The sequence below is a fragment of the Carcharodon carcharias genome, chromosome 20, assembly GCF_017639515.1.
Source record: "Carcharodon carcharias isolate sCarCar2 chromosome 20, sCarCar2.pri, whole genome shotgun sequence".
NCBI lineage: Eukaryota > Metazoa > Chordata > Chondrichthyes > Lamniformes > Lamnidae > Carcharodon > Carcharodon carcharias.
This window is the reverse complement of record NC_054486.1, coordinates 60341685-60369229: the sequence shown is the minus strand read 5'-3', so window position 1 is coordinate 60369229 and position 27545 is coordinate 60341685. Positions and strand designations below refer to the sequence as shown.

Genomic DNA, 27545 nt, shown 5'->3' with positions numbered 1-27545 from the left:
ACTTCAAGAAGTGTTTTTTACACAACTCCCTACACTGGTCTCTTTAAGAACCTTTGAGGTTTTCAAACAGCTGCAGAAGGGGCAGTGACTGGTTTGCTGACACCGCTACCGATTCTCAGTGTTCCTCTCTGATCCTTCCTTGGAGAATTCTTCTTCTGATTTCTCTCCAGGGGTGTTCTGTTGATGGCACCAAATTGTTGTTAGATTGGTGTCACCTCAACTGCTATCGCGTTTTGTGGTTCTCTTCTGGTAACTTGTGACCTAATCAGTTTGAGGTAGGTTTTTCTCTCCTCATAAGTGACTTAGGTCTGACTTAGGTAGGTTTCTTCAAAGCTACTTTATTTGCACTATATACATGATAAGGCTGTGGGTAAGTACATCTTTCTTATGTGCAGACTATTCCATCTTTCTAATGGAGTCTCTAGCACATGGCTTCATCATTATTGGGTCAAGGTCACGGAATTCCATACCTAACACTGTTGTAAGAGCACCATCACCATAACTACCACAACAGTTCAAGTAGGTGGTCCACCACTACCAATGTTGGGCAATAAACGTAGCCTTGCCTGCAATCTCCATACCCCGAGAACAAATAAAAAAAACTTATGTAATTTATTACCAGTGTCAAAACTTTCTTCAAACCTTTTTTCTCTTTTAACAGGACTGCACAAAGTACTCCTTGTAAAAGATTTTGGCATTTTCAATTTAAGAAGGTTATTAAAATTTAAAATACTTGAGGTCATTCTGATTCTAGTGACTTGACTGCTTAGGATCCTATAACTGTGGGGATGAGTTTTTTAAACACTCATTTAACCAAAGACTATTAATGCTGAACTTTGCCAGTTCTTGACCATATTGCTTATTGAGATACCTTATTGTGAGTCACCTCACATTGTGACATCTCTTCAATGTTTATTTACTCCAGCCTAGTGGAATTCAGACAGTGTCTGAATCAGAGCAACCAGGAGTGGGTGCTATGTGCCAAAATCTATGTACAGTGCTGGCCAAATTTGATGCATGCACTGGGGTTTCTGCACCTCAAAAGATTCAAAAGAAGACGGCTATCTCTGCTTCCCAATATCATGCAAGCCTGAAGTCCAGAAGGTACAGTTTTTACTCTAAACTTCAAAGAATATACATCTTTAGGCGAATATTCAAGGGTCAAATTTAATGGCAGGAACAGGGCAGTAACAGAGTTAAAACTATTACGTATCATTTACTGTACTATTACCACTCTGCTGCCATTTTAATGCAGCCTTCAGCAGGAAAGCCTTAGTTGGGAGCCTCATTACTCCATACAAATCTAGGGCCCTATGATGTTCTTAAGTCTCTGATATAATATAGAGGACAAATAGGTAGAGTGTGTCCTGTGTTCCACTGAATTGACCAAGAGGATACAAAGGGCCCAAAGATGTCAGCATGTAATTATTTTTGTGGAGCCAGGAGGGATAGGAGTGCGAGCTAGCCAGCCTGGTTCCAGCGAGTTGCAGCATGGTGCTCATTCTAGGTGTGCAGATTGCCAGCGGCATTGTAATGAGTCCTGCAACTGGAACTGGACTGGACATCCCACTCATTGCATACCCATTCCATTTCTGGAATCAAAATCTACCTTGGAGCATTAATACCTATTGTACATCCGAAATAACGATTTTAACTTTTTGTCAAATTTTCTCGGATGAACCACAGCCACTGCTAGTTATTAGAATGGTCAGCCTACCAGGCCTGGGAGATCAAACAAATGTGATGGCAGGAACTAAATAAGCAACGAGCTTTGTATAGTGGTTCCTCAGGAATCAATTTGTAATTAGCACAAGCTTCCATTTCTGATTATAAAACTTCAGAAGTAGAAAAGTTGGGCAGAATCATCCGGTTCTGTTGGTGGCGGGCATGAGTGAGCGATTTGGCAAGATGGCCAAAAATTGGTTTCCTGCCGTTCAATGTTGGAAACTTAATTTTAATGCATTTGCATCTCATTACAGTGCCCTCATGCTGGAACCAACCCTCAAGTCAAATTTACTGCCCACGTCAGCATGGCTTCAGAACAGTGTGCTTCACGACTGCCTTTAAAAGGTGTGCACATGGCGAGATGAACTTCAAGGGGAATTTAGAGGTGAGTGCACACAACTTTGCACAGCGCTTGCAAGCATCGCCCGTAGGTCATCAAGAAAGAGGCGCCTTGGATTTGGGAGGCAGGGGGCACAGGCAAGTCGCCTTTTCCCAGCTGCTTTTCAGAGCAGTGCCAGGGCAAGGGCCCCAGTGCGGGTGAGGCCGGGTAGGGGAGGGGTGGGGGGGGGGGAGGGGATGGCGATGAGGGGAGGTGCAAGTCAGCACAGACTGAAGGAAGTACACAAGCACATGCCAGGGGGTTGAGGGTGAGGGAAGCAGCCACACACTTGGAAAAGCTTGTCAAAAGTGAGCATTCTTCCACAGCTGAGCCTGTTCAGCAGCAGCTCCATTGACATGCTTGGAGTCAGGCCTCTGAAGATTTTCTGCCCACTCAAGCAACACAAAAGCAAGAATGAGCCACCAGATGCTCCAGAACTTTTCGCCCCTCGGGCACAGACTGCAAATTAATATGCGTTTTAGGGGCCAACAGAACAATTGGTCGACTGGTCAAGTTGTACAATCCCCTTGTAAAAGGTATCCCTGGAAGAGTCACTGGTAGAGGCGTTCAGAGCCCCTTGCAATGTATTTATTAAGGTTTGGACCAGTATCCCTCATGGTTAAAAGCTAACAGCGCAGCCTTGCAGTGCAGGTTAGGAGAATGTCTGTGTGTGAGCTGAGAGCACAACATGCAGTCCAGTGGGAAAAGCTGTCGCCAATTGGTCAGGTGGAGTGGTGCAAAGGCGGGCAGGGTTTTGGACAGCCGTGAAGTGCTCTACACACTCACCATCCAAGCGGTGGCCAGCACTCTCCTGCATATGTTAAGGGGCCTTCAGAGTTAACCAAGAGAGGTCCTTTGGACACAACTGCTAACCCAAGCATCTCTCTCTTTGATCCTGCAGTAGCAGAACATCAGGATCATGGAACCTGGTGACTTAGTGGTATGCCTCATGGCTTACAGGGAGGAGAGGAGAAGAGGAAGAGTGCGGCGAAGATACCTGGCTCAACAAAGGGAGGAGAACCTCCCTCAAGATGAAGGGGCGGCAGGGCCTGCTGCGCATGCAGCTGGAGATCCACAGCAAGCCATCGCTCGGAGGGACCTCACTAGACCCAGGATCTATAGACGGTGCTTGTGATTCCTGCAGATGATTGAGAAACAGTATCGCCGAAGACAGCGCATGTCAAGGAAACTGGTCAATCACAAATGCCACTTGCTGCAGGATTTGGCGTGATGGGGACTTGGAGGACATCCCCTGCCAGTGGCCACGAAAGTGACTGTGCCATTCAATTTTTATGCCAGTGGCTCCTTCCAAGGCTTCACAGGTGACCTGGGTGGGATCTTACAAGCCTCAATGCACAAGTGTATCCACGAGGTCACGGACACCATCTTCATAAAGGCACAGAACTTTGTGCATTTCGCCTGGGATTAGGAAAGCCAGGAAGCAAGAGTTAGGATTTGAACAGATCTCTAGTTTTTCACAGGCACAGGGTGTCATTGACTGCACTCATGTAGCGCTTAGATCTCCATGGCAACAAGCAGTCAACTATGTCAACCATAAGGACTTCCATTTGCTGAATGTTCAGTTATGTGCGACCACCACAAACACGTCCTGCAGGTCTGTGCACAATTCCCTGGGAGTGTCCAAGGCTCTGACATCCTTAGCAGGTCTCAGGTCCCTGACTTCTTCCATGGTCAGAGAGGCTACAGGCTTGGCTCCTCGGGGTCAAGGGCTACCCACATAGGACACGGCTGATGAAGCCCATGAGGTGGTCTCAGACTGCAGCGGTGCCCCAGTACAATGAGGCTCATGCTGAGATCTGGACTTTGGTGGGGCAAATGATAGGCATATTGAAAATGAGGCTCCAGTGCCTCAACAGGCCCGGTGGAGCACTGCGATACAGTCCCCAGAGGGTGTCGAGCATCATCGTAGCTTGCTGAGAGCGCACAGAGAGAATGATGAAACTCTGTGACACCTGCCCATGACATTCTGGCAGCAATGACAAGCACCATCAAGGTGCAGGCATCAGTAATGATGTGTCCAGTGAGTGTGAAGCTAGACCATCACTTTGGTCTTAAGGTTACACATTGCACAGGGAAGAGGCTCTGTACTGAGACACCTGCCTTTACCTTGTGCAGGAACCAAGGTTTCACACCTGAATGACATGAACACTGCTCATCAGAACAAGGAGCCACGGGCAGGGAGACATTGTTGAGAGTTTAGTTACAATAGTGAACATTGTGTACAAGTGATTAACACCCATGCCCAGGCTGTTCAATTACATCTTCTTAACCTTCCTAACCCTGCCGCTATGCCTTAATGCTCCCCCGACGTCCACAACGGAGATGGAAGCAGCCTGCTGACTGCAACGCCCCATCTGTGATGATTTCGGCATGTGTCATCTGAAAGGTTGAGACCTGGAGGTCCCCAGCCTGCTTTTGGTGTCCTGCTGTGGCCCAGCTGCACCCTCCTTAGCCTGTGGAGCTGGCGCTGTGGTGGTCACAGAAAGAGGGGATTTGGATCAGTCAGACATTCCAACATTCCCGGAGTCACCTGGATGGATGGCCCCGGTGTGTCAAGCTGCTGGTCCTCCTTCCTATGTGTGCCTGATGTCCTGGCTAACTCCTTGAGGAGAAGGGGAAGCTGGAGTGAGATCAAGCTGCCCTACACCCCTCTCGTGTTGACACTATTGGAGACCAACTATGGCATCAGCGATGGAGTTCAGCCTGCACAGCAGTGCAGGGCTTATAGCCTGGACCAAGGTCTCCATGGCAGCCACCATCGTGCCACTGCTCACCTCAGTGCATCGGCATGCCGGTGTTATCACCTCAGACTGAATGAAGACGGACTCCTTCATCGCCCCTTGTGATTTGAGGAATGCGCCACACATCTCTTCTTGATGTTCCTGTGATTGTCCTTGCAGCCACCAACCGATTGAGGACTGAGTCCAGAGGCTTATCGTCAGACTTGGACTCAGCAGATTCCTTGCCTCCAGCAGTCCTCCGAGTGCTGGCGACCAAGGATGTCCAGGCCTCCGTCTGCAGTGGAACAGATTGTGTGCTGTGCTCACCAGATTGTGATCCCAAAGCTACTCTACATCTAGATCCTACCGAAGTATGTGTCGCTGCTTGGGCGGAGGGTGTGGGTCAGTGCCGTGATGGGTCTTCAATGGTGCTGTCCTCAGGGTCCTCATTCCAGGTGCTCTTGGTGCTGGAGTCAGGGTCAAGTTTGCCTGAGGGCCATTTGTCAGATGTGCCTAGGAGAGAAAGTGGAGATTATTAGTGCTAGGCAGCCATTGTTGAACACAGAACAATAGACCTACAGTGGCGTTGAGAGAGAGAGATTATGGTGCAAGATCCTCATGTGGGTGTTCGCCACCAACCTCACTGTCGCTGCAGGAATGGTCCATGTCCTCTCTGACCAGCTCCAATGCTTGGCTCTCAAACGCAGTGAGGACCTTGATGCCTGGCACTCCACCCCGCCCGGTGTGCGTGTGTGCTGAGTGGAGCCATGGATGGGATGAGGAAGCAGTCTCCAGAGAAGATGAGCCCAGTTGGGGATGTGAGGGTGTGTGTGAGAGAGTGAGTGGTGTAGTCCCTTAAGCTGGCAGTGAGTGAGATGCCATTGCATGTGTGATGTGTGAGGGGGTGAGTTGAGAGTGATGAGATGCCTTATCCTGGCAGCACGGATGAGATCATTCATCCATCTCCTGCACTGGATGGCTGACCTCTTGTGTGCAGCATTGACACTGACCATCTCTGCCACCGCCTCTGGAGTAGTGAGACTGATGGGCCTCCTGCGGCCAGAGCAGGGATAGAGGACAGTGCGGCGGGCCTCCATGGCATCCAGAAGGTGTCCCAGGGGTGCATCACTGAATTGCGGGCTCTACTCTTCTTGACTTTCAAGGTCATGTCTTCACCAGGCTGCAAGCATTGAGAAGTGTATGCTCGGCTGAATTTTAAATATGGAGTCCAGTGTGAGGAAGCAGCGAGGTAACAGCGTGGTGGGCAAATCGGAGGCCGTCCGCCAGTGATCTGGCGTGTCTTCTGTGGCTGTACCATTGACGAGGTGGGAAGGGAACTATACTGGGCCTAATCAGAGACTGTGGCCGGCAGGTAAAACATCTTCTTTCACGCCCGCTACAGCACTTAGTGCAAATCTGGGACAATTCCACCCATTGCCTTTCATGCAAGAAAAGGAAATTGCTGTGGCCTTGAAAGATGTAAAGGGAAAAACAAATCTAAAACTTCAAATAGCAAGTGACATACCTAGGCCAATACAAAATGTTGATTGTTATGCATGATTACATGACATTCACTGTACAAATAACTGAAAATGACTCTCTGGTATTTTTAGTGAATCTTCTGTCAGTCATGGGTAATTGTGCTTTTTCTTTGTACTTGAAATGAAATGCTTTAACATTTTGCCTTAGGGTACCTCAATTTGTCAAAATGTGTCTTTACATGGAAAAGTGTTCAGAACTAAAAAGTATTACTCATTCTTATTACAACAGGCTATATATAAAGAGCTACTCACCTTGCATTCGTATTGGGCTGGATTTTACAGATCTCTGGTCCCTGATCCCCTGACTGCAAAGTCTTTTGGGGTGGGAGTGTGGCCCGCCCACAATCCTGATGGCTGCCCAGCAGCAATTTAATACTGGTAGTAGCGTTAGTTGCTTTAAGTTGAGGCTTCCGCCCCTATCTCAGTAGGAAGCCCCACCTTAGGGAGCTGCTGGGAGCAATGACCACTGCTGGGACTACAGACAGTCCCACCATGCTGAGGAGCCCAGGTAAGTCCAGAGTTGGGGGTTGGGGGCGGCAGGTTCTAGAGGGCGGGGGGAAGGATTAAAGGTCTGAAGGCCTTTGGGAGGAGGGTTGCCTCCAAAGGCTCCAGGGAACCCTCATAGGTGGTCTCCCTCATCTTGGCCAACAGCTTCCCACATGGCGTGGGCCTCAACCCAGCATGGGTAAAATTAATTGGCCAGTTAAGGGCCTCAATAGGCACAAGAGCAGGCCAGCCACAAGACATCTCCCCTGCCCTCCGTAAGAGAGGTTTTGTGGCTAGGGTCTGTGCCTCTTGACTTATTTTCATGGTCACATTGAGAAACAGCCAAGGCAGTTTTCAGCTAAGAAATGGAACAATGGACGAAGGATCAAAACATGTTGGCGTCTGTTGTTTCAAAGGAAATACATCTTTTCCAGGGGTCATGTTCGCATAAACATATCCCATAATCTATTATCAATGTAAAGATTTAACGAGAAACAGGTCTCAAGTTTTATTAATGTTGTAGAGAGCATCATGGTTGGAAAGGAAAAACAATAGGGCTAGATCTCTACCGAGAAAGTATCGTTCTATTTCTCTATATGTCTACCGCTTAAAGATACTGGGGGAAAAATTGGATAGACCCTGAAAAAAGGTATGGGGTTGGCAATGCTTAATTAACCTGGACCTGTTTGATGCAAACAGCGTGCAAGCTTTGTGCTGCCTGCTCATTTAAATGATTGTAAGGTGCTAAGCACACTGCTGAGCAGCTGCACACCTGACCTGAGATTGGTGGGCGGTGGGGGTGGGGGGAGGGGGTGGGTGTGGGGAGGGGTGCGAAATCATGAGAATCTAGATTGCATTATCTGAAACCAACCTGTAACTTTTAAAGCAGATGTGCATTTTGACTGAAGCAGCGCTGAAAGTCATTTTAAAAATGATTTTGACCGTTTGACCTGGGAAAGATATAAGAATGGCACAACATGGCAGACAGCATACTCCAAAATTCTCTGACACAGCACAGGAGGCATTGGTACAGGAGGTGGACAGGAAGAGATGGTCATCTACCCATAAGGGGCCAGGAGACACTTCAGGCAGAACTGGGAAGAAAGTGGGAACAGAATGCCACCACAGTCAATGCCAGTAGTGTAGTTATGAGGGGCTGCATGCAGTACTGTAAAAAGTTCAATGACCTCTCACACAAGTGGCCAAGGTCAATAAATGTGTATTCAAATCCATATCCCACCAACTGTACCATTAGCCTCAGAGACTGCTCAATGCACCACACCTACATAATACACTTACAACAAAATCAGCATCAAACAGATTTATGGCTCACATTCAAAGCTTCACCTCACCCTCACACTGCAACCCTCACACCCACATCTCAAAGCTTGCATACATTGCCAGCTATTCAACACCACCCAAACAGATTGCATCACACTCACTGACACACTTCTCTCTCTTGCAGGACAAAGTGGCACACAACTGCAGGTAGCAGCTCCTAAGCAGCAGGGGGAGAGGCACAGCCACACATCCTCACCCCGCTGGAGGAGACAGTGCTCTCCATCATGGGAGTGGCCATGACTGAAGCCTATTAATTTTATAGTAATATACAGCAGGCTTTGAGGTCTACCAATTGTGTAGTAATACACAGAACTGGAGGCCTTAGTTCAGGAGACAGATAGGACAAGAGAGGTCATCTGTCCACAGGGAACCAGGACACTCTCCAGAAAGAACTATGAAGGAACTGGGAACAGGGTGCCATGATACTGTAAAGTAATTCAGTATTTAGTGCATTCAGGTGGTAGGCATTAGCTGGGGATTCACTTCGGCTCCTATACATAGAAACAGTGAATGTTGGGTTTGGAGGTGACCATTTGTAAGGGCAGGATTTTCGGGTTGTTGGGTGCGTGGACCCAGGAGCAGCTGGGAAATGGCCCGCTGTCCATGATCGGCCCCCATCTGCAATTTCACACTGGATGGCCAATTAACGGGCAGCCAACGTGAAAGGCGCGCTGAGAAGTTCAGTGCTACCGGGGTGGAGGCGGGAGGAGGGTGACGCAAAAGTCTGTGCTTGCGCAGGGGAGCGTGCACTGAAAGCTCCCTAAATGCAGGAAGCTGAAGTATTTTAAAATCAAAAATAAAGATTTTGAAAATCAGAAACAAATGTCCCCACATAGGACTCACTCACCTGAACAGTAACATAGGGCAGTGAAAAATCGCCGCTAATTAATACTTTAGTGGCTTTAATAGGCCTCTTAATTGTTGACAGGCATGCTGCCAACTCCCGGGCACGTCCACCGACTGAAATATCGTCCAAGTGCGCGATGACGTTGGGATGCTTAGCCAACGTCATCATGTGCTATTTTACACCTGATCAGGTTGGGTACGCGCTCACCCATGTGATGTAAAATTCTGCCCGAGGTGTTCCTCTGCAAATAAAAGCTTATAAAGTGCCTAAAGATTTTGTCTGGTTTTCTGGAATAAAACAGGTAGAGACCAGTGGTGGGGCTGAAACCATCAGCAGGTTGTATCTAACCTTGCACCTCTCCCCTCATGACTTAATCTCTTCTGCATTACAGCAGCAGATGGCTTCAGGATACACTAAGATAAAAGCAAAAAACTGCGGATGCTGGCATTCCAAAACAAAAACAAAAATACCTGGAAAAACTCAGCTGGACAAAGAGGTGTTGAAGGTGGTGATATTATCTAAAGAATGTGCTATTTAAGGGTAGAAAGCAAGGGACAGATAGCCCTAGTGGGGGTGGGATGGGGTGAAGGAATTGAAAAAAGGCTAAAAGGTAGAGATAAAACAATGGATGGAAATACATTTAAAAATAATGGAAATAGGTGGGAAAAGCAAAAATCTATATAAATTATTGGGAAGAAAAGGGGGGGGGGGGGAATTGGAAAGGGGGTGGGGATGGAGGAGAGAGCTCATGATCTAAAATTGTTGAACTCAATATTCAGTCCGGAACGCTGTAAAGTGCCTAGTCGGAAGATGAGGTGCTGTTCCTCCAGTTTGCGTTGAGCTTCACTGGAACAATGCAGCAAGCCTAGGACAGACATGTGGGCTTGAGAGCAGGGTGGAGTGTTAAAATGGCAAGCGACAGGGAGGTCTGGGTCATGCTTGCGGACAGACTGAAGGTGTTCCGCAAAGCAGTCACCCAGTCTGTGTTTGGTTTCTCCAATGTAGAGGAAAACCGCATTGGGAGCAACAAATGCAGTAGACTAAATTGAGGGAAGTGCAAGTGAAATGCTGCTTCACTTGAAAGGAGTGTTTGGGCCCTTGGATGGTGAGGAGAGGGGAAGGGACAGGTGTTGCACCTTCTGCAGATGCATGGGAAGGTGCCGTGGGAGGGGGTTGAGGTGTAGGGGGTGATGGACGAGTGGACCAGGATATTCCGGAGGGAACAATCCCTGCGGAATGCGCCGGGGGGGTGAAGGGAAGATGTGTTTGGTGGTGGCATCATGCTGGAGTTGGCGGAAATGGCGGAGGATGATCCTTTGAATGCGGAGGCTGGTGGGGTGATAAGTGAGGACAAGGGGGACCCTATCATGTTTCTGGGAGGGAGAGGAAGGTGTGAGGGTGGATGCGCGGGAGATGGGCCGGACACGGTTGAGGGCCCTGTCAACCACCATGGGTGGAAACCCTCGGTTAAGGAAGAAGGAGGACATGTCAGAGGAATTGTTTTTGAAAGTGGCATCATCAGAACAGATGTGACAGAGGCAAAGGAACTGAGAGAATGAGATGGAGTCCTTACAGGAAGTCCTTTCCCACCTATTTCCATTATTTTTAAATGTATTCCATCCATTGTTTTATCTCTACCTTTTAGCCTTTTTCGATTCCTTCATCCCACCCCACCCCCACTAGGGCTATCTGTACCTTGCTTGTCCTTCTTTCTACTCTTAATTAGCATATTCTATAAGTAATATCACCAACTTCAACACCTCTTTGTCCTTTTGTCTGTGACATCTTTTGGTTATCTCCACCTATCACTGGCCCTCTATCCCGCTCTACTTGTCCCACCCTCCCCTTAAACCAGCTTATATTTCACCTCTCTTCTATTTTTACTTAGTTCTGTTGAAGGGTCATTCGGACTCGAAACATTAACTGTGTCCCTCTCCGCAGATGCTGCCAGACCTGCTGAGTTTTTCCAGGTATTTTTGTTTTTGTTCAGGATACACCACCTGCTTTCCCCTCTCCCCCACCACAGACTTTGTATCTTTGTCCTTTCAAATGCCCAAGAACTGCAACCTGACCAGGGAGTGGTGCAGGAGCAAGAATTGGAAGAAACAGAAGAAACTGATGATGAAGAAACACAGTCATTTGATCTCACACTTACCATTAGATACTGACACTGCCTGTACTTTAGAGGGTAGCTTAGAGGTGGGACTTGAATGTGGTGAGTCACCAGACCCTGATGGCCTTCAGCCAGGATGCAGGGAAATGGTAGTACAGGTTCCAGTTTGCTGGATGGTGAGCTTGCAAACAAGTTCTGCTACAAACAACTTAGGCGAGGATTTCAATGGGATGGCCTGCAGAAAAAAGCTGATGGGAAGGCACACACAAATATTTGGAGCATTGGCAAGCCTGCCTGAAAGCCTGCTGTCACTACCCAGGAGCATGGAGGAATCTGGCACTAACCTTACACACGGTTTTGCGCAAAGCTTGGAGTCCATCACTTCAAGTGTGGAAGTAGTGACTAATTCCAATCCCAGACTTGTGGACCCAACCATGATGTAGCATCCAATGGCCAATGTCTCTGCTTTCTATGCAGCACAAGTAGAAGCCGCACAACATTGGAGTGCTACAGTGGAAGCTCAAACTGAAGTTGTACAAATTCAGCTATGGCTGCAGGTCAGCCTGCAACAGATAGCAGATTTAAATTAAATAGATTAATTAAAAGCAGGTTTTAAAATTGAAGTTTGTTTTAAATGTCTTAAGTTTTATTTATGATAAATAGTGTTACAATAAACAGAGGCATGGCAGAGCATCTCAGTCCCATGAAGTCCACATCCTGTTCCATGTGGGAAGTCCAGGACACTTCTTTTGCAGGAGCCGCTGTCAGCTAAAGGAGTTCAAGCTCAGGGTTTTAGATCTCACCTGGAGTCATTGTGGTGCACCCATGAGACTGAGAATTTTGTGGATACTACAGGGCTAGGCCAATGGAGGCAGGTTCGGAGGCAGGGGAAATGGAAAATTCCAAAAAATACCGTGGGACCAACACCTCCGTGATGGCCCACATCTTTCCATCTTTCCCGGGGTGAGTTTGTGGAGAAGTCAGGAACACGCATGGCTGAGGCATGAAAGCAACTGAATTCGTTAAGGAGGAATTTAAAAGGGATTTTCCCTGTTGGATCCTCCTTTCCCAAGAAAGGAGCTATACCACACTGTCTCCAAACCAATAGGCTGCAGAAGGCAATAGAACAGTGAGAGGGACTGCCTCAGTGAAACTTACAAGCAGTGAGGGCTTTGATTGGTTACACTGAAGAGCTGCAGACATTCCCAGGTGGGAGGTTGCTATGCCTCACACCCCTTCTGTCAGAGGATGCTAACAATGTGTGGTATGCTTGGAAGGCACTTTGCATGATCAGCACCTCATCCACCTTCATCTGCATATCCCTGCTGACAAATTTCAAAGGTGCACAGGAGCAGCCACACAGCAACCCCCACTCTGCTGAGGGTCCAGAGCATGGAACCTTCCACTGCAACATGCTACAACAGCAGCAAAAGCAACACCGACAGCAGCACCAGCTGCCTCTTCCACAGCCACATGCCTGTCACTGGAGAGTCTCCCCCTAGCTGCTACCAACAAACCCGTGTCTCTGACTCAAGTTGTGTGATCTCTTCTACAATGAGAAAAAGCATGGAGGTGTGAGTGTTAGGGAAGGCTTATGTGGATAGGAGGGAATGACTTCATTTGCGGAGGGTAGCTGTGAGTCATGGATGTGAGGGAGTAATAGACTGAGGGTGAGTGCAAGTGTTGTCTGCTCAGATGGGGATGGGAGGTGCCGGTAGGGAGACGAAACAGAGGAAGTGCAAGGTCTGTTGTTCGGAGGGATGCTGCGCAGGAGAATATTGGGCAAGATAGATTGTGGGGCTTGGCAGCTGAAAGTGTTATACCACTCATCTGTCATCCCATCCTGAGGTCCTAGATCCTCCTGTTGCACCTGTTCAGGTTAAAAGGGCCACACTGCTGTTCAATTCCTGTGCCCGCTTGGTTGGAGAAGCTGTCCTCCACCTCCCACCCAAAGGAGAGCTCACTGCAATGCAGCCCTGAAGCTTCCTCAACTGGATGTCCAGATAAGAGTGTGAGACCTGGGGAACAGCCTTCCTAGGTCTCCTCACCATTCCTGCTGACGAGCTTCTCTGAAATATGCTATGGTCCTTAAGTAGAAATCCTTTCTATGACAAAATGGCTGAGTCATCCCACCCAACCTCCCTAACTGTTCGGGGAGCCTGGAAGTGGACCCTTAATTGGTCACCTTCCGGAAAGAGCAACCTGAAGATCCACTACTCATATTCCCAGATGGAAAATTGTCCCGACACTCCACCAAAGCTTGAAGTGGTAAGATTCCACCCCACATTGCTAGAGATGGTCAGCCCACAGATTAAGGGTGTGCAGGCAAAGAGAGAATGAGTGACTGCCAGATAGTCAAGCAAGACCAGGCCACTTGTGCAGGAGTTCCTCCCGGTGTATCTTACTCTCCAGCTGATATTCAGTTGAGGATGATAATTCCTCGGAGAGTGCAGCCAGAGCTAAGCCCATGGCACCACATACGAACATAAACAAACATACGAACAAGGAGCAGGAGTGGGCCATTCAGCCCCTCGAGCCTGCTCCACCATTCAATGAGATCATGGCTGATCTTATAGCATCCTGAAATCTGCATCCCACCAACCCCCGATAACCTATCACCCTCTTGCTTACCAGAATCCATCCACATCTGCCTTAAAAATATTCAGACTCTGCTTCCACCACCTTTTCAGGAAGAGAGTTCCAAAGACTCACTACCATCTAAGTGAAAAGATTTTGACCCATCTCTGTTTTAAATGGGTGATACCTTATTTTTAAATAGTGACCCCTAGTTCTAGATTCTTCCAAAGAGGAAATATCCTCTCTATAACCACCCTGTCAAGACCCCTCAGGGTCTTATATATCTCAATCAAGCTGCCTCTTACTCTTCTATACCCCAGCAGAAACAAGCCTAGTCTGTCCAACCCTTCCTCATAAGACAACTCACCCATTCTAGATATTAGTCTGGTAAACCTTCTCTGAACTGCTTCCAATGCATTTACATCCTTCCTTAAATAAGGTGACCAATACTGTACACAGTACTCCAGATGTGGTCTCACTAGTGCCCTGTATAACTGAAGCATGACCTCCCTACTTTTGTATTCAATTCCCCTCAAAATAAATGATGACATTCTATTAGCTTTGCTTGCTTTCCTTGCATACTAGCCTTTTATGATTCATCAACTAGGACACCCAGATGCCTCTGCACCTCAGACCTCTACAGAGGGGATGAAGGAAGATTGGGAAAGTAATAATCAGGGGGAACTCAATAGTTAGGGGAACAGACAAACATTACTGTGGCCACAGACATGAATTCAGGATGGAATGTTGTCTTACTGTGCCATAAGGACTTAGAAATATAGGAGAAGGAGGAGGCCATTCAGCCCATCAAGCCTGCTCCATCATTTAATTAGATTGTGGCTGATCATCTACCTCAATGCCACTTTCCTAAGCTATCCCTATATCCCTTGATGTCATTAGTATCCAGTAATCTATCGATCTCTGTCTTGAATGTGCTCAATGATTGATCTTCCGCAGCCCTCTGGGATAGAGAATTCCCAAGATTCACCATTCTCTAAGTGAAGAGATTCCTCATCTCAGTCTTAAACGGACAGCCCCTTATTCTGACACTGTGTCCCTTGTATCTAGACTCATCAGCCAGGGGGAACATTCTACCTACATCCATCCTGTCACGCCCTGTAAGAATTTTGTAAGTTTCAGTTAGATCACCTCTCATTCTTTGAAACTCTAGAGAATACCAGTTTCCTCAAACTCTCCTCATAAGACAACCCCGCCTTTCTAGGGATTAGTCTGGTGAACCTCCGTTGCTCTCCCTTTGTGGCAAATATATCCTTCCTTAGATAGGGAGACCAAAACTGGAAACAAAACTCCAGGTGTGATCTCATCAAGGCACTATACAACTGCAGGAAGACATCTTTGCTCCTGTACTCAAATCCCCTTGTGATGAAGGCCAACATATCACCCAGAGGTCATGATCTATATTGGTACAACTGATATAGGTGGAAGGAGGGATGAGGTACTGAAGACAGATTTAAGGGAGCCAGAAAGGAGACTGTCAAGTGGGCGTTGAAGGTAAAAATCTCCAGAGTACTTCCAGTACCACATGCTACTGGTAGGATGAAAGGGCAGGAGGGAAGGCTTTATGTTCCTTGGACATTGGGGAAGTCAGGTCTAGATAGGCTGGTCAATTTGCACTTCAACAAAACCTGAACCAATGTCCTTATAAGGTGGTTTTGCTAATGCTGTCAGGGAGTGTTTTAACTAACTGGGTGGGCAAATTGGGACATGGAGGTAACATTAGGGAGGAAAATCAAGGTGCACAAAGAAAGCGTTTAAAAAGGGATACAAGGTCCTGGGCTTTATAAATTGATGTGTAGCGTACAAAAGCCCAAGGAAATTATGACAAACTTTTTTACATAAGTGAGTGGTTAGAATGTGGAATGCACAGCCTGACAGTGTGGTGACGTCAGATTCAATCATGGTTATCAAGAGGGAACTGGGTAATTATATGAAGAGTAAAGCTTTTCAGAGCTACTGGGAAAGGGCTAAGGAGTGGATTGGTTTGAATTGGTCTTGAAGAGAACCAGAACAGACATGATGGGCTGAATGGCCCCCTTCTGTGCAGTAGCTATTCTATGATTCTAAACATAAATACTGAGTGAAGTTTTAATTGAATTAATTGAGGCAAATAGATTAGCATGGTCTTTACAATGGGTATTACATTTGGAATCAATGTGAAAGAATGCAGCTATAAATACAGATTTATAAGAGTCCAACTACAAATAAGGAGTTATAAGATTAAAAAGCGATTATCCTATGAAGCAGGGATTGAAAATTAAAAGCAGAGTTCATATGCTGGGTGAAGATTTAAAAGTTTATAAACATGCCTGGGCATAATTGTGTGCTCAAGGACAATAACGTCCTGTGGCATATCGTCTAACACAAAGCAGTTTTGAAAAAACAGAAATTGACCTTTACATCACTTCAGCAAGGCATTGGTGAATTGTAAGATACTACAATCTAACAAAGAATAAACTTAAGAATGACCCTAAATAACTTGTAAATTTACCCCTGGAAACTGGATATTGAAAGGAATTGACACTGTCTACACCTCTGAGTATCCTGTTTGCTTGAAGGATGTTGATGATGTTGGGTGTACATCATGCTTCCTGCTGGTTTATTTCAGGGTATAAATATTAGAACTACTTAACAGGATTTTTAGATTTGTTGGATTCATTCCAGCATCTCTCAAGGTTGTTGTGGTGTGGTGATGATAGTTCTCTCCTAATTGAGATAGAGGTATCTTGCTAGATAGCTTTCTACTCAGGGATTTAAGGTAAATGCTACTTTAGATATTGAAGGGTATCTTAAATATCCCTCTGTAACATTAATATGACCTGGATTCTCTATTAGAAATAAGATTATACTTACTTTTCCTAGAACTGTCAATATTGCAATTGAATTACCATCAAAAGTTAAATGCATGTTGTTATTTAATAAACTCTTATATCATTTAGAAAATATATTGTCTTGTAGAGACTTCTGTGTCCAAACTCGAGAACACATCTCTGTACACTCTTCAGTGGAGAGGTACATTATTGAGGAGAGATGCCCAGGCCCTTATTATATCCGGGTTGTTATAACCTAACTAAAACTTGTTAGATAGCCTAAGTAGAGGACAGTAATATTCTCTGGTGGTTCCTTTCATTTGGGGAAAGTTGGATCAGTTCTTCAGACCCATTTAAGTGTCTGTGAGGCCTGTCTTTCTCAACTTTAAGTGACAGTGATCATCTGAGGAGTATGCTTGATCTGGAATAATCCCAAAAAGGGCTAGGATTATTATCCGCTTCACCAAGAGGCTACATGCCACCATGGCCCTAAGTGTAATGAGGTGGGACATGAAAAATCACTCCAGTGTTCAATATTATAATCATTAATCAACATATTGAGAAGTCACTAGTGCCATCTTGGACAATAAAACCTTGTTGACACAAGGCATCAATGTGTTGGCACAGGAGATAGGGATGATAAAAATTGGGGATAATCTGTTTGATGTCTGACCACACTAAAATTAAGGGGACATATTTTGACTTCAGCTGAAAAAGGTTAATTTTTGGCCAGCCTGTAGTGATGAGAATGATAAATGCTTAAGGCACTTTAGGATCAGATTTTCTCAAGTATTGTGGCCGAATTGTCAATTATACAAACAATGGACCATGGTTTCACCAAGGGTGTTTCCTCCAACCACATTGTACCAGACAAGCATCAATATATGTCTCTAACCTCCACAGGCTGACCCAGATACACAGGTGCTTAACCACAGTACTGAACATTTTCTCACTAGGCACAAGCATGACTGTGGGTGCCTGAAGGGTGAAGGAGTTGTTAATTGCCTGATACATGTTAAAATTAAGCAGAGTCCTAGTCCAGCTGAGAACTATCCTGAATACAGTTGCGGAGCTGCTACCAAGGTGTTAAATAGCAAAGCACTTTCATGATCAATTTGCCCATTTGGCTTGTTAAGAAACCAGGTGGGAGTTGGCACCTCACAATCATTTATCAGAAGTTAAATCTAGTGATTCCAGTCTGCTCTCTGGTGGTGAGAGAGATCACCACGTTATTAACCCAAATGCCAAGGAAAGCTAAATGTGTCTTGACAGTCGATATCACCAACAGGTTGTGGAATATTCCTGTAATGAGGAGGGAATATACTTTGCTTTTACTTTTGGGAATTAACCATATATCTGGGCTTGCCTGTCAGAGTTTCATAAACCTACCATTATTTTTCATGAGCGAATAACCACTGAGGTCATTAACCTTTCACATCCAAAATGTTTGTTACAAGGTGTTGATGATTTGTTTCTTTCCATCAAAAGCTGTGATGAACAAATATTACTGCTTCAGGAAGTGCTACAACTGCTGGTCTTAAAATTAACACATAGAAACATAGAAACTAGGAGCAGGTGTAGGCCATTTGGCCCTTCGAGCCTGCTCCGCCATTCATTATGATCATGGCTGATCATCCAACTCATTAGCCTGCTCCCGCTTTCTCCCCATACCCTTTGATCCCTTTTGCCCCAAGAGCTATATCTAACTCCTTCTTGACAACATACAATGTTTTGTTCTCAACTGTTTTCTGTGGTAACGAATTCCACAGGCTCACCACTCTCTGGGTGAAGAAATTTCTCCTCATCTCAGTCCTAAATGGTCTACCCCATATCCTCAGTCTGTGACTCCTAGTTCTGGACTCACCCACCATCAGGAACATCCTTCCTGCATCTACCCTATCTAGTCCTGTTAGAATTTTATAGGTTTCTATGAGATCCCCCCTCATTCTTCTGAACTCCTGCGAATATAATCCTAATCGACTCAATCTCTCCTCGTATGTTAGTCCCGCCATCCCAGGAATCAGTCGGGTAAACCTTCGCTGCACTCCCTCTATAGCAAGTACATCCTTCCTCAGATAAGGAGACCAAAACTGCACACAATATTCCAGGTGTGGTCTCACCAAGGCCCTGAATAATTGCAGCAAGACATCCCTGCTCCTCTACTGGAATCCTCTGGCTTTGAAGGCCAACATTTGCCTTCTTTACCGCCTGCTGCACCTGCATGCTTATCTTCAGTGACTGGTGTACAAAGACAACCAGATCTCGTTGCACATTCCCCGCTCTCAATTTATAGCCATTCAGATAATAATCTGCCTTCCTGTTTTTGCTACCAAAGTGGATAACCTCACATTTATCCACATTATACTTCATCTGCCATGCATTTGCCCACTTACTCAGCTTGTCCAAATCACACTGAAGCATCTCTGGATCCTTCTCACAGCTCATCCTCCCACCCAGCTTTGTGTCATCTGCAAATTTGGAGATATTACACTTAAGTCCCTCATCTAAATTATTAATATATATTGTGAATAACTGGGGTCCTAGCACCGATCCCTGTGGTACCCCACTAGTTATTGCCTGCCATTCGGAAAAAGACCCATTTTTTCCTACTCTTTGTTTCCTGTCTGCCAACCAGTTTTCTATCCATCTCAATACACTACTCCCAAGCCCATGCGCTTTAATTTTCCACGCTAATCTCTTATGTGGGACTTTGTCGAAAGCCTTCTGAAAGTCCAAATCAACTCTACTAGTTACATCCTCGAAAAACTCCAGTAGATTTGTCAAGCATGATTTCCCTTTCGGAAATCCACGCTAACTCTGTCCGACTCTGCCACTGTTTTCCACGTGCTCAGCTATTAAATCTTTTATAATGGACTCTAGAATTTTCACTACCACCGACGTCAGGCTGACTGGTCTCTCATTCCCTGTTTTCTCTCTGCCTCCCTTTTTAAATAATGGGGTTACATTAGCTACCCTCCAATCTGTAGGAACTGTCCCAGAGTCTATAGAATCTCGGAAGATGACCACCAATGCATCCACTATTTCTAGGGCCACTCCTTTAAGTACTCTGGGATGTAGATTATCAGGCCCCGGTGATTTATCAGCCTTCAATCCCATCAATTTCCCCAACACCATTTCCCTACTAATACTGATTTCTTTCAGTTCCTCCCTCTCACTAAACCCTGTGTTCCCCAACATTTCTGGTATGTTATTTGTGTCCTTTTTGAAGAAAGAATCAAAATATGTATTTCGTTGTTCAGCCATTTCTTTGTTCCCCATTATAAATTCCCCTGTTTCTGACTGTAAGGGACATACATTTGTCTTCACCAATCTTTTTTTCTTCACATACCTACAGAAACTTTTACAGTCAGTTTTTGTTTTCCTCTCAAGCTTGCTCTTGTACTCTATTTTCCCTTTCTTAATCAATCCCTTGGTCCTCCTTTGCTGAATTTCTAAACTGCTCCCAATCCTCAGGCCTGTTGCTTTTTCTGGCCAATTTGTCTGCCACTTCCTTGCATTTAATACTATCTCTAATTTCCTTTGTAAGCCATGGTTTGGCCACCTTTCCTGTTTTACTTTTGCACCAGACAGGAATAAACAATTGTTGCAGTTCATCCATGCGCTCTTTGAATGTTTGCCATTGCCTATCCACTGTCATCCCTTTAAGTAAAGTTTCCCAATCCATCATAGCCACTTGAACACTTGAAAGACAAATCTGCTGCAGCCAGAAGTTACTTTCCTCAGCATTAATATCTCAGATAAAGGATGCAGCTTGACCAATATAAAGGAGATGTGCTCTAAAGACCCTGTTTATTTCTCTGACAGCTTTGTGGTCTTTTTGAGGTTGGTGGGCTGCCAGTGATCATTTATTCCTGTATGACCTACTCAAGGTCAAGGAGTTCAAAGAAAACTGGACAGAAGCACACGCCAAGGCAATTGGACAACTGAAAACTGAAGTGATGGAAGCTACTTCCACTTATCTCACCTGATCCAGATAAAGAATTCCACCTCAAAGTTACTTCTACTGACCAAAGCTTGGCTGCAGTTTTGGTGAAACATCACTGACCTCCATTGTCATTCTTTTATGATAAATAGTGACAGAATTAAGAGACCTCTTTGACAGGAAAACCCAGGTTTACTGTTAATTCTCAAAAGTAAAAGCAAAGTTAAATTGATGCCCACCACTACCTTTACAGGAATATTCCAGAAGCTGTTGGTGACATCAAGGGTCAAGAGGTTCAGCATATCTACTTAGTATTGTACTTACCTCACAGATTTTTACCAAGGTGGAGAAAACATATAATGCTTGTGAGATGCATTTATAGCCCTATATGAGCAATCTGACATTTTACCTTTATCACTGGTCGGCATTTGCTGTTTTCTGAGTACAGTTACACTCTTGAAATATCCTGAAGTGACAGGAAGTCACACTGGTTTCTTCTGGAAGGCTGGTCTGTTGGTTTTTACTACTAATGGAGCATGATTTGCACATCACCCCAAAGAAAACTACCTTGCTTCCACAACTATTACTTTATCTGGGGCACCTCAACCATGTCCACTGCCAGCTGTTGGGGGTTCAAAACACATCCCGTGTTGAAGGGTCCACTGCCAATGGTCAACAGGTGCCTATCTGTGGATCTTCCTTTCATCAAAATGAAATGCCTATGACTGGATACAGTGCTTGCACGCTTCACAATGTGAACCAGTACCAGTACTCCATTCACTTCTGTACACCAAACTAGCTGCTTTGCTGTAAGTTCTGAAGGACACCTCCCAATGACCCACCAATATCTGGTCAAATAGTGCCTACAATATTAACACCATGCTGCCTTTCGTGCTATATCAAAAAGATCATTTTAAATCATCCAATGTGAAAATCTTAATACACTCAACATGCATTCAAATCCAGAAAGGCTTCATGCCATATTGGTAAAGATACAAGAAGTTAACATTCAGGGAGACTCACTGATAGGGCAGCTAATGAGGCAACCACAAGCTATGTTAGCATCACACAAGTTGGATTAAGTTTTTTTTATTCATTCATGGGATGTGGGCATCATTGGCTAGGCCAGCATTTATTGCCCATCCCTAATTGTCCTCATTCAAAGGGCATTTTTAAGAGTCACCTACATTGCTGTGGGTCTGGAGTCACATGTAGACCACACCAGACCTACTAAGGACAGCAGATTGCCTTTCCTAAAGGACATTAGTGAACTAGATGGGTTTTTATAACAATCAACAATGGTTTCATGGTCATCATCAGACTTTTAATTCCAGATTTTTACTGGATTCAAACCCAGGACCCCAGAGCATTCCCCCAGGTCTCTGGAATACTAGTCCAGTGACAATACCACTACACCACTGCCTTCCCCTCGTTTTCCTGCAGGATACATTTGAACCTCGCGAATTGGTCAAGGACTGGTATGCCTCTGGCAAACCACTTATTAAGTGGGTTGACGATACTAAGACAATAGGGGCAGATCAAGTCTAATGAGTCCACAAGCTGCTTGAATGCCCAATGTTTACCATGTGTATACACTCACCACTTGCAGAGGATTTCTTTCACAAGTTTTATTCTCACCCTATAGGGAGCCATTATTCAGCTAAGATAACATCAAAAAATGGAATATTAAAACACATTGTCAACATTGTTTAGTTTGCAACATAATCCTTATTAGCATGCGTAACTGTGCCTTTGTCAAATCTACTCCTCCCTTCCCACCTCCAAATTGATTTTATTGGACTCTAGCACAGGTCAAACTATGGTTACCAATATTGCTTCAAAATTATTGACAAATTCACCATATGGATCAAGGCATTCCTATGCAGAACTAACATGCCACTCACTGCATTGCTTGCTACTGAGTGAAGTAAGCTGCTGGTGGGGACTACCAATAAAGGTGATCAAGTTTCACATTTCACAGGGAACATTTTTGCAGAAATACAGGAAACAATGGGAATTACAAGAAAATTGGGCATTGACCAGGGATGGTCAAAATTGGAGATAGGTCTTCGAAAACAATGCCTACAATGTTTTGTGTAAAATTGGAGTTTGGTTTAATCTCATATGATTAAAGATTTTGATTTCTGTTTTACTTAATGAAATGATTAAATTGATGCTTTATGATACTTTAGGGTTTGATGTGTCAGGGTATAATTTTAGTTCACATTCTGGTATAATTGTTTGCTGAAATGACTGGATATACACTGTTTGTGTCTCTTAACTTATCTCCATGGTGACATTGAGAAAGAGACAGCCAAAGCAGTTTTCAGATAAATAATGGAACACTGGAGGAAGGACAAAAACAATTTGAAATATACTGTTTTGAAGACAATATAGCCTTTCTGAGGGTCTTATTCACAATAACACGTCATACCAGAATCATTTTCAATGACAAGGTTTCACGAGAAAGAGATGATAAAGATCCCAGATATTTATTGACAAGTTGTATTCAGGATCAGAAAGGAACACCGACGAGTTGAAGTCTCTACCTTGGGAAAGAAAATGCAGTGGGATTTGTTTTATTTTTCTGTATGCCCATTGCTTAAAGATGTTCCATGTATCTGGTCTCGGTCATATATAATAAGAAACACTGCAAACTATTTCTCTGGTGTCAAGAATCAGCTTGTTACAATTCTGAAATTCCATTGTGGATGACCCATCAGTGGTTTTCCTTTCTGAAATCACATCTGGGAATCATGTGAGGACAGGATCAGGATCAGGCTCAGATGCGATGCACTTGCTGTTAAATGAACTGTGGCACATTTTCTCGTCTCACACATAATAGTCAGCTGTACAAAGTTGTAGGCGTGTCCAGTAGCTGCGGGAGCACATCCCCATCATAAATTATTACTTCTACGGGGGGCGGGGCAGTTTTTATGAGGAAAATTATTTGGGCGGTTTCATATATTCCTGTAGAAACCACTATAGCATAAAGATAACACGCAAATGAATATTTCAATCTGTCTGCAACCTACGGTTTTGCAGAAGATTCTAAAATAACGGTAACATGAAAGAGCGTGAAGCATGTGGAAAGAGCATTGAAAATAGGCAAGGCTGACAAAGATATAACTTTGCACGAAATACCTCTTTGGTTATTGGCTGTTGCTTAAGCAGCTATACAATTTGTAGCCTGAAAGATTTTTTTCAATTAGGAAGCAATATACCCAAGATTTCAATAGCATTCACGACATGTAAAACATAAAACATTGCTGGGAACAATTTCTGCTCTAGATGGTGTCGGCTCAAGACTGTTCTTGTGAGATGGAGGGGCTAAATCAGGAGGAGGTCGAGCTCCATAATCAGGTTATATTTTTATATTTACCCTTATGCTGACAGCCTACAGCATACAGCAGTCCCGTTAAGGATTGCGTGTTAGATTGCATGTAGACCGTGTTGTTCTGAATGCAGCCAGTTAACAAGCTGAAAGTTATTCCATTTTTTTTGACAGAATATTTCCTTCAGCCACATAAACCAGAGCCCAAAGCACTGATGAAAACAAGATGCAGTTTCATTGAATCCGTTGCATCTTTAGATCTTACGGCTTACAACCAATAGAAGCACCTGGAACAATAGAGGTTGTATATTCAAGTGCTTCCCATTCAGATGTCTAGATGTTTACAAAAACTTCAATAGCAAGCCTGCTCAAAGTGACTGAAGGATGCTATTTCAATGTTCCATTAGATGTTCTTTGCTTTAGACTTAAGAACACAAAACAAGAAGTCAAACAATGATTCAGGAAATTGCTAGAATTTGACTTTCTGATTAAGTTGCTCTTCATCACAAGTGCAATGTTTCTCTGGTCTCTCTGGTCAAGCAGAGAGAATGTGATTGTAGTAACTGTCCCAATTAACACCAATTAAAGATCAGAACAGGCAGGTTAATATCCTTTCATGATAACAAACAGCAACGATTATATTGGTTACCATGAACAGATTTAGTACAGCCCATCTGTGTTCACACAATTCCCAGAAATAACACAGGAAAGTCTTTCAGATAAATTATTTTCACATTTAAGTTTGGGTTTTATCATTCAATGTTTTACATCCACACAATTAAGAAATCTATGAAAGATCAATTATGTTGGTTTTCAGTCCAAGGAGTTAATTGAAGTAAAACCTTTGTGATTTTTGTTTAACAGATAAACAGCAGACAGGACACTTCTTTATCTCCTGACGGACTGCTTTTGGTGATCAGAAAAGACACCGTCTTATAATGGCAGCTGCCTTATACCATGAATTTCAAGATACGTTATTATAGTTAGGGCAAGTGATTTGTTGCAATGCAATATCCCATAAAATATTTTAATGTAGCGGACAGTTTTTCTTATCTGTTTATCAACTCATTGAAAGTTTACATTTAACCAGGAATATGTTTGAAAATGTCAGTATTCTACCTCTCTTGCCCTGCTCAAGAGTGAAGGAGATTCCGAGCTAATTGCTCTAACTGTTTGTATTGTTGCTACTTGCTTCGCTTCCTGGCTGTTTAATTCAATCTCCAATTTTAAACAGTACTGGTGAGCTGTACACTTGCTGCCTGTTATGGGGTTAACATTCCAGTCCTATGATACAGACACACTCAGCTGTAGGGAAACAGGATCCATAATAAATCCAAAGATAAAAACAAAAAACTGCGGATGCTGGAAATCCAAAACAAAAACAGAATTACCTGGAAAAACTCAGCAGGTCTGGCAGCATCGGCGGAGAAGAAAGGAGTTGACGTTTCGAGTCCTCATGACCCGTTCTATTGAAGGTCATGAGGACTCGAAACGTCAACTCTTTTCTTCTCCACCAATACTGCCAGACCTGCTGAGTTTTTCCAGGTTATTCTGTTTTTGTTTTCCATAATAAATCCACCTGATTTGTGTTTTACCAACAGGTAGGCACTGGAGGCCCAGGGGATTGACACGGCTTCATGGTACATGTCTCATTCATCTGGGCTCTGTTGAGGTCCTTGCTGCCTGAGAATTTGGATGCGCCACTCCTAATTAATTGATCTCTAGTGGCATTGCTAATTTGACACAAGGTTTGACAGGAAAACTATTTGCTTGGCCAGGAATTTTCACTAGGTTGCTCCTTTTTCACTTCATCAGACAAACTAGTGCCGATAATGGAGGAATTTCAGGTGCAAATTACATTCAGCACATATTGAATTTTGGCAAATTTTTGCACTTGTTTAAAAAAATCCAACTAGAAGCTGGTCTTGTCCCCAGATTGAAATGATCACCTTTGTGAATTTCCGTTATTGTGCCCATATCCAGGTTTTTGAACAGGCCCTTAAAAGTAAGAAATGAAAGCAAAAAATACTGGAAATACCCGAGCAGGTCAGGCGGCATCCGTGAGTGTCAGGTCCATGACCTTTCATCAGAACTGAAGAAAGATGGAAATCTAAAAGTCCTTAAACCAGTAGAATGGAAGGAGGGGGCACCAAAGAACAAAAGGGAAGGTTAATGATGGGGTGCAGGGCAGGAGAGATTAAATAACAAAAGATTTCATGATGCAAAAGCCAAAGAGAATGGTAATGGGAATAGTAAAGAAAAAAAGAATGGCTATATAATAGCCACCTGAATGCAACATGAAGGGATAAAGAAATAAACAAGCCAGCAAAAAAAGACAGCAAGAAAAAAGTATTGAATAAGATGGAGGCAGAGGTTATGATCTAAAGTTGTTGAACTCAATATCGTGTTCAGAAAGCTGTAGAGTGCCGAGTCGAAAGTTGAGGGTGCTGTTCTCGAGCTTACCTTGAGCTTCATTTGAAGACCTCAGCAGGCCAGGGACAGGAAAGTCAGAGTGGGAGCAAGGTGGAGAATTAAAATAACAAGTGACAGGAAGCTCAGGGTCATGCTTATGGACTGAATGGTGTTCTGCAAAGTAATCACCCAGTCTAAGTATTTTCCTGAAAATTAAGCTCTCTTTTAGGTGAAGGATACTAATATGCACATTTTAAAAGCTTTTTAATATAATTCCTATTCAGTTTACGAAGAAACTGACTACTGTACACCAATGGAACTAAAAAATAGTTCTGTAGAATGCAAGTCATTTTTCCGTTATTTAAAATTGGGATTTGAACTCATATCCCTGAAGCATTGGTCCAGGCCTCTGGATCACTGGTTTAATAATATTATCACCATGCTGCCATCCCCCAGCTGACATATTGAACCCAGGACCTCTCAAAGAAATGGCTCCATACCAGTCCAACCACATTGCAGGCTTGGCTTACAACCCTCCTACATTAAATTGATATCAAAATAATTTAGATCTCATGGATGTGACATTAATTTGACATAGCCATGTCACAAGCCCCACCCCTATTACATGGCAGATCACAGAGTAAAATATAAGTTCCTGTACATTAAAGCACAGGCTGAAAGCAGGCGCTCTGCAATGCTCTTTGAAAACACAACTCATTTGAAGGTTTGCAATGCCATTACTGCCCCCTAATGACCAAAACCAGTGTACCACAATGTATCACAGACAATAGTCTGAATCTGCCTTTTGGCTCAGGAAAATCTGACCTGCGCACATTTGCAGCTCGTAAATTGCACACCAGCCCGTGTGTTACTTCACATGCCACTTTTGTCTTTTCACACCAGGATCAGGTTCGCACTGCAATTTGCAAGACACAAACCAGTGTGGGAGAAGTGTAGGTGCTGAGGCGGGCCAGTTAAAAGGCCTGCCTCAGTTCTCCAGCATAGTATCCCAGCTCCCAGCAATGTTTAAAGGCCCCCTAAACCTCACCCCTCACTCCACAACCAGTTCACCATGCCAACCCATGCAGCCTCAAATCACCCACGCCCCCTCAGTGTACCCGTGCCAGCCAATGCCACTTCTATGCCTCTATGTATCCTCCATTCCCCTCATATCACCTATTTGGACAGCGGAGGATCCCTACATCTGGATGTTCCACACCCAGTATCTTCAAAGGGACGTACCAACAGCTAGCGGCTGTGGAACGTACATAGGGGCCA

At 44.4% G+C, this 27545-nt stretch overlaps 1 protein-coding gene across 2 annotated transcripts in view; it reads right to left on the bottom strand.

The window, feature by feature from the left end:
* slc35f4 (solute carrier family 35 member F4) overlaps positions 1–27545 on the bottom strand; it is a 253416-nt gene that overhangs the window by 123840 nt on the left and 102031 nt on the right. Inside the window, exons 5-6 of one of the 2 annotated variants that reach the window (XM_041215000.1) lie at positions 19711–19726; positions 8549–8591 (exon numbers count right to left, since the gene is read on the bottom strand). The exons of the other annotated variant lie outside the window; for it this stretch is intronic. Coding sequence (XP_041070934.1) covers positions 8549–8591; positions 19711–19726 — 59 coding nt within the window. The remainder of the gene's footprint in view (positions 1–8548; positions 8592–19710; positions 19727–27545) is intronic. 2 annotated transcript variants of the gene reach the window in all.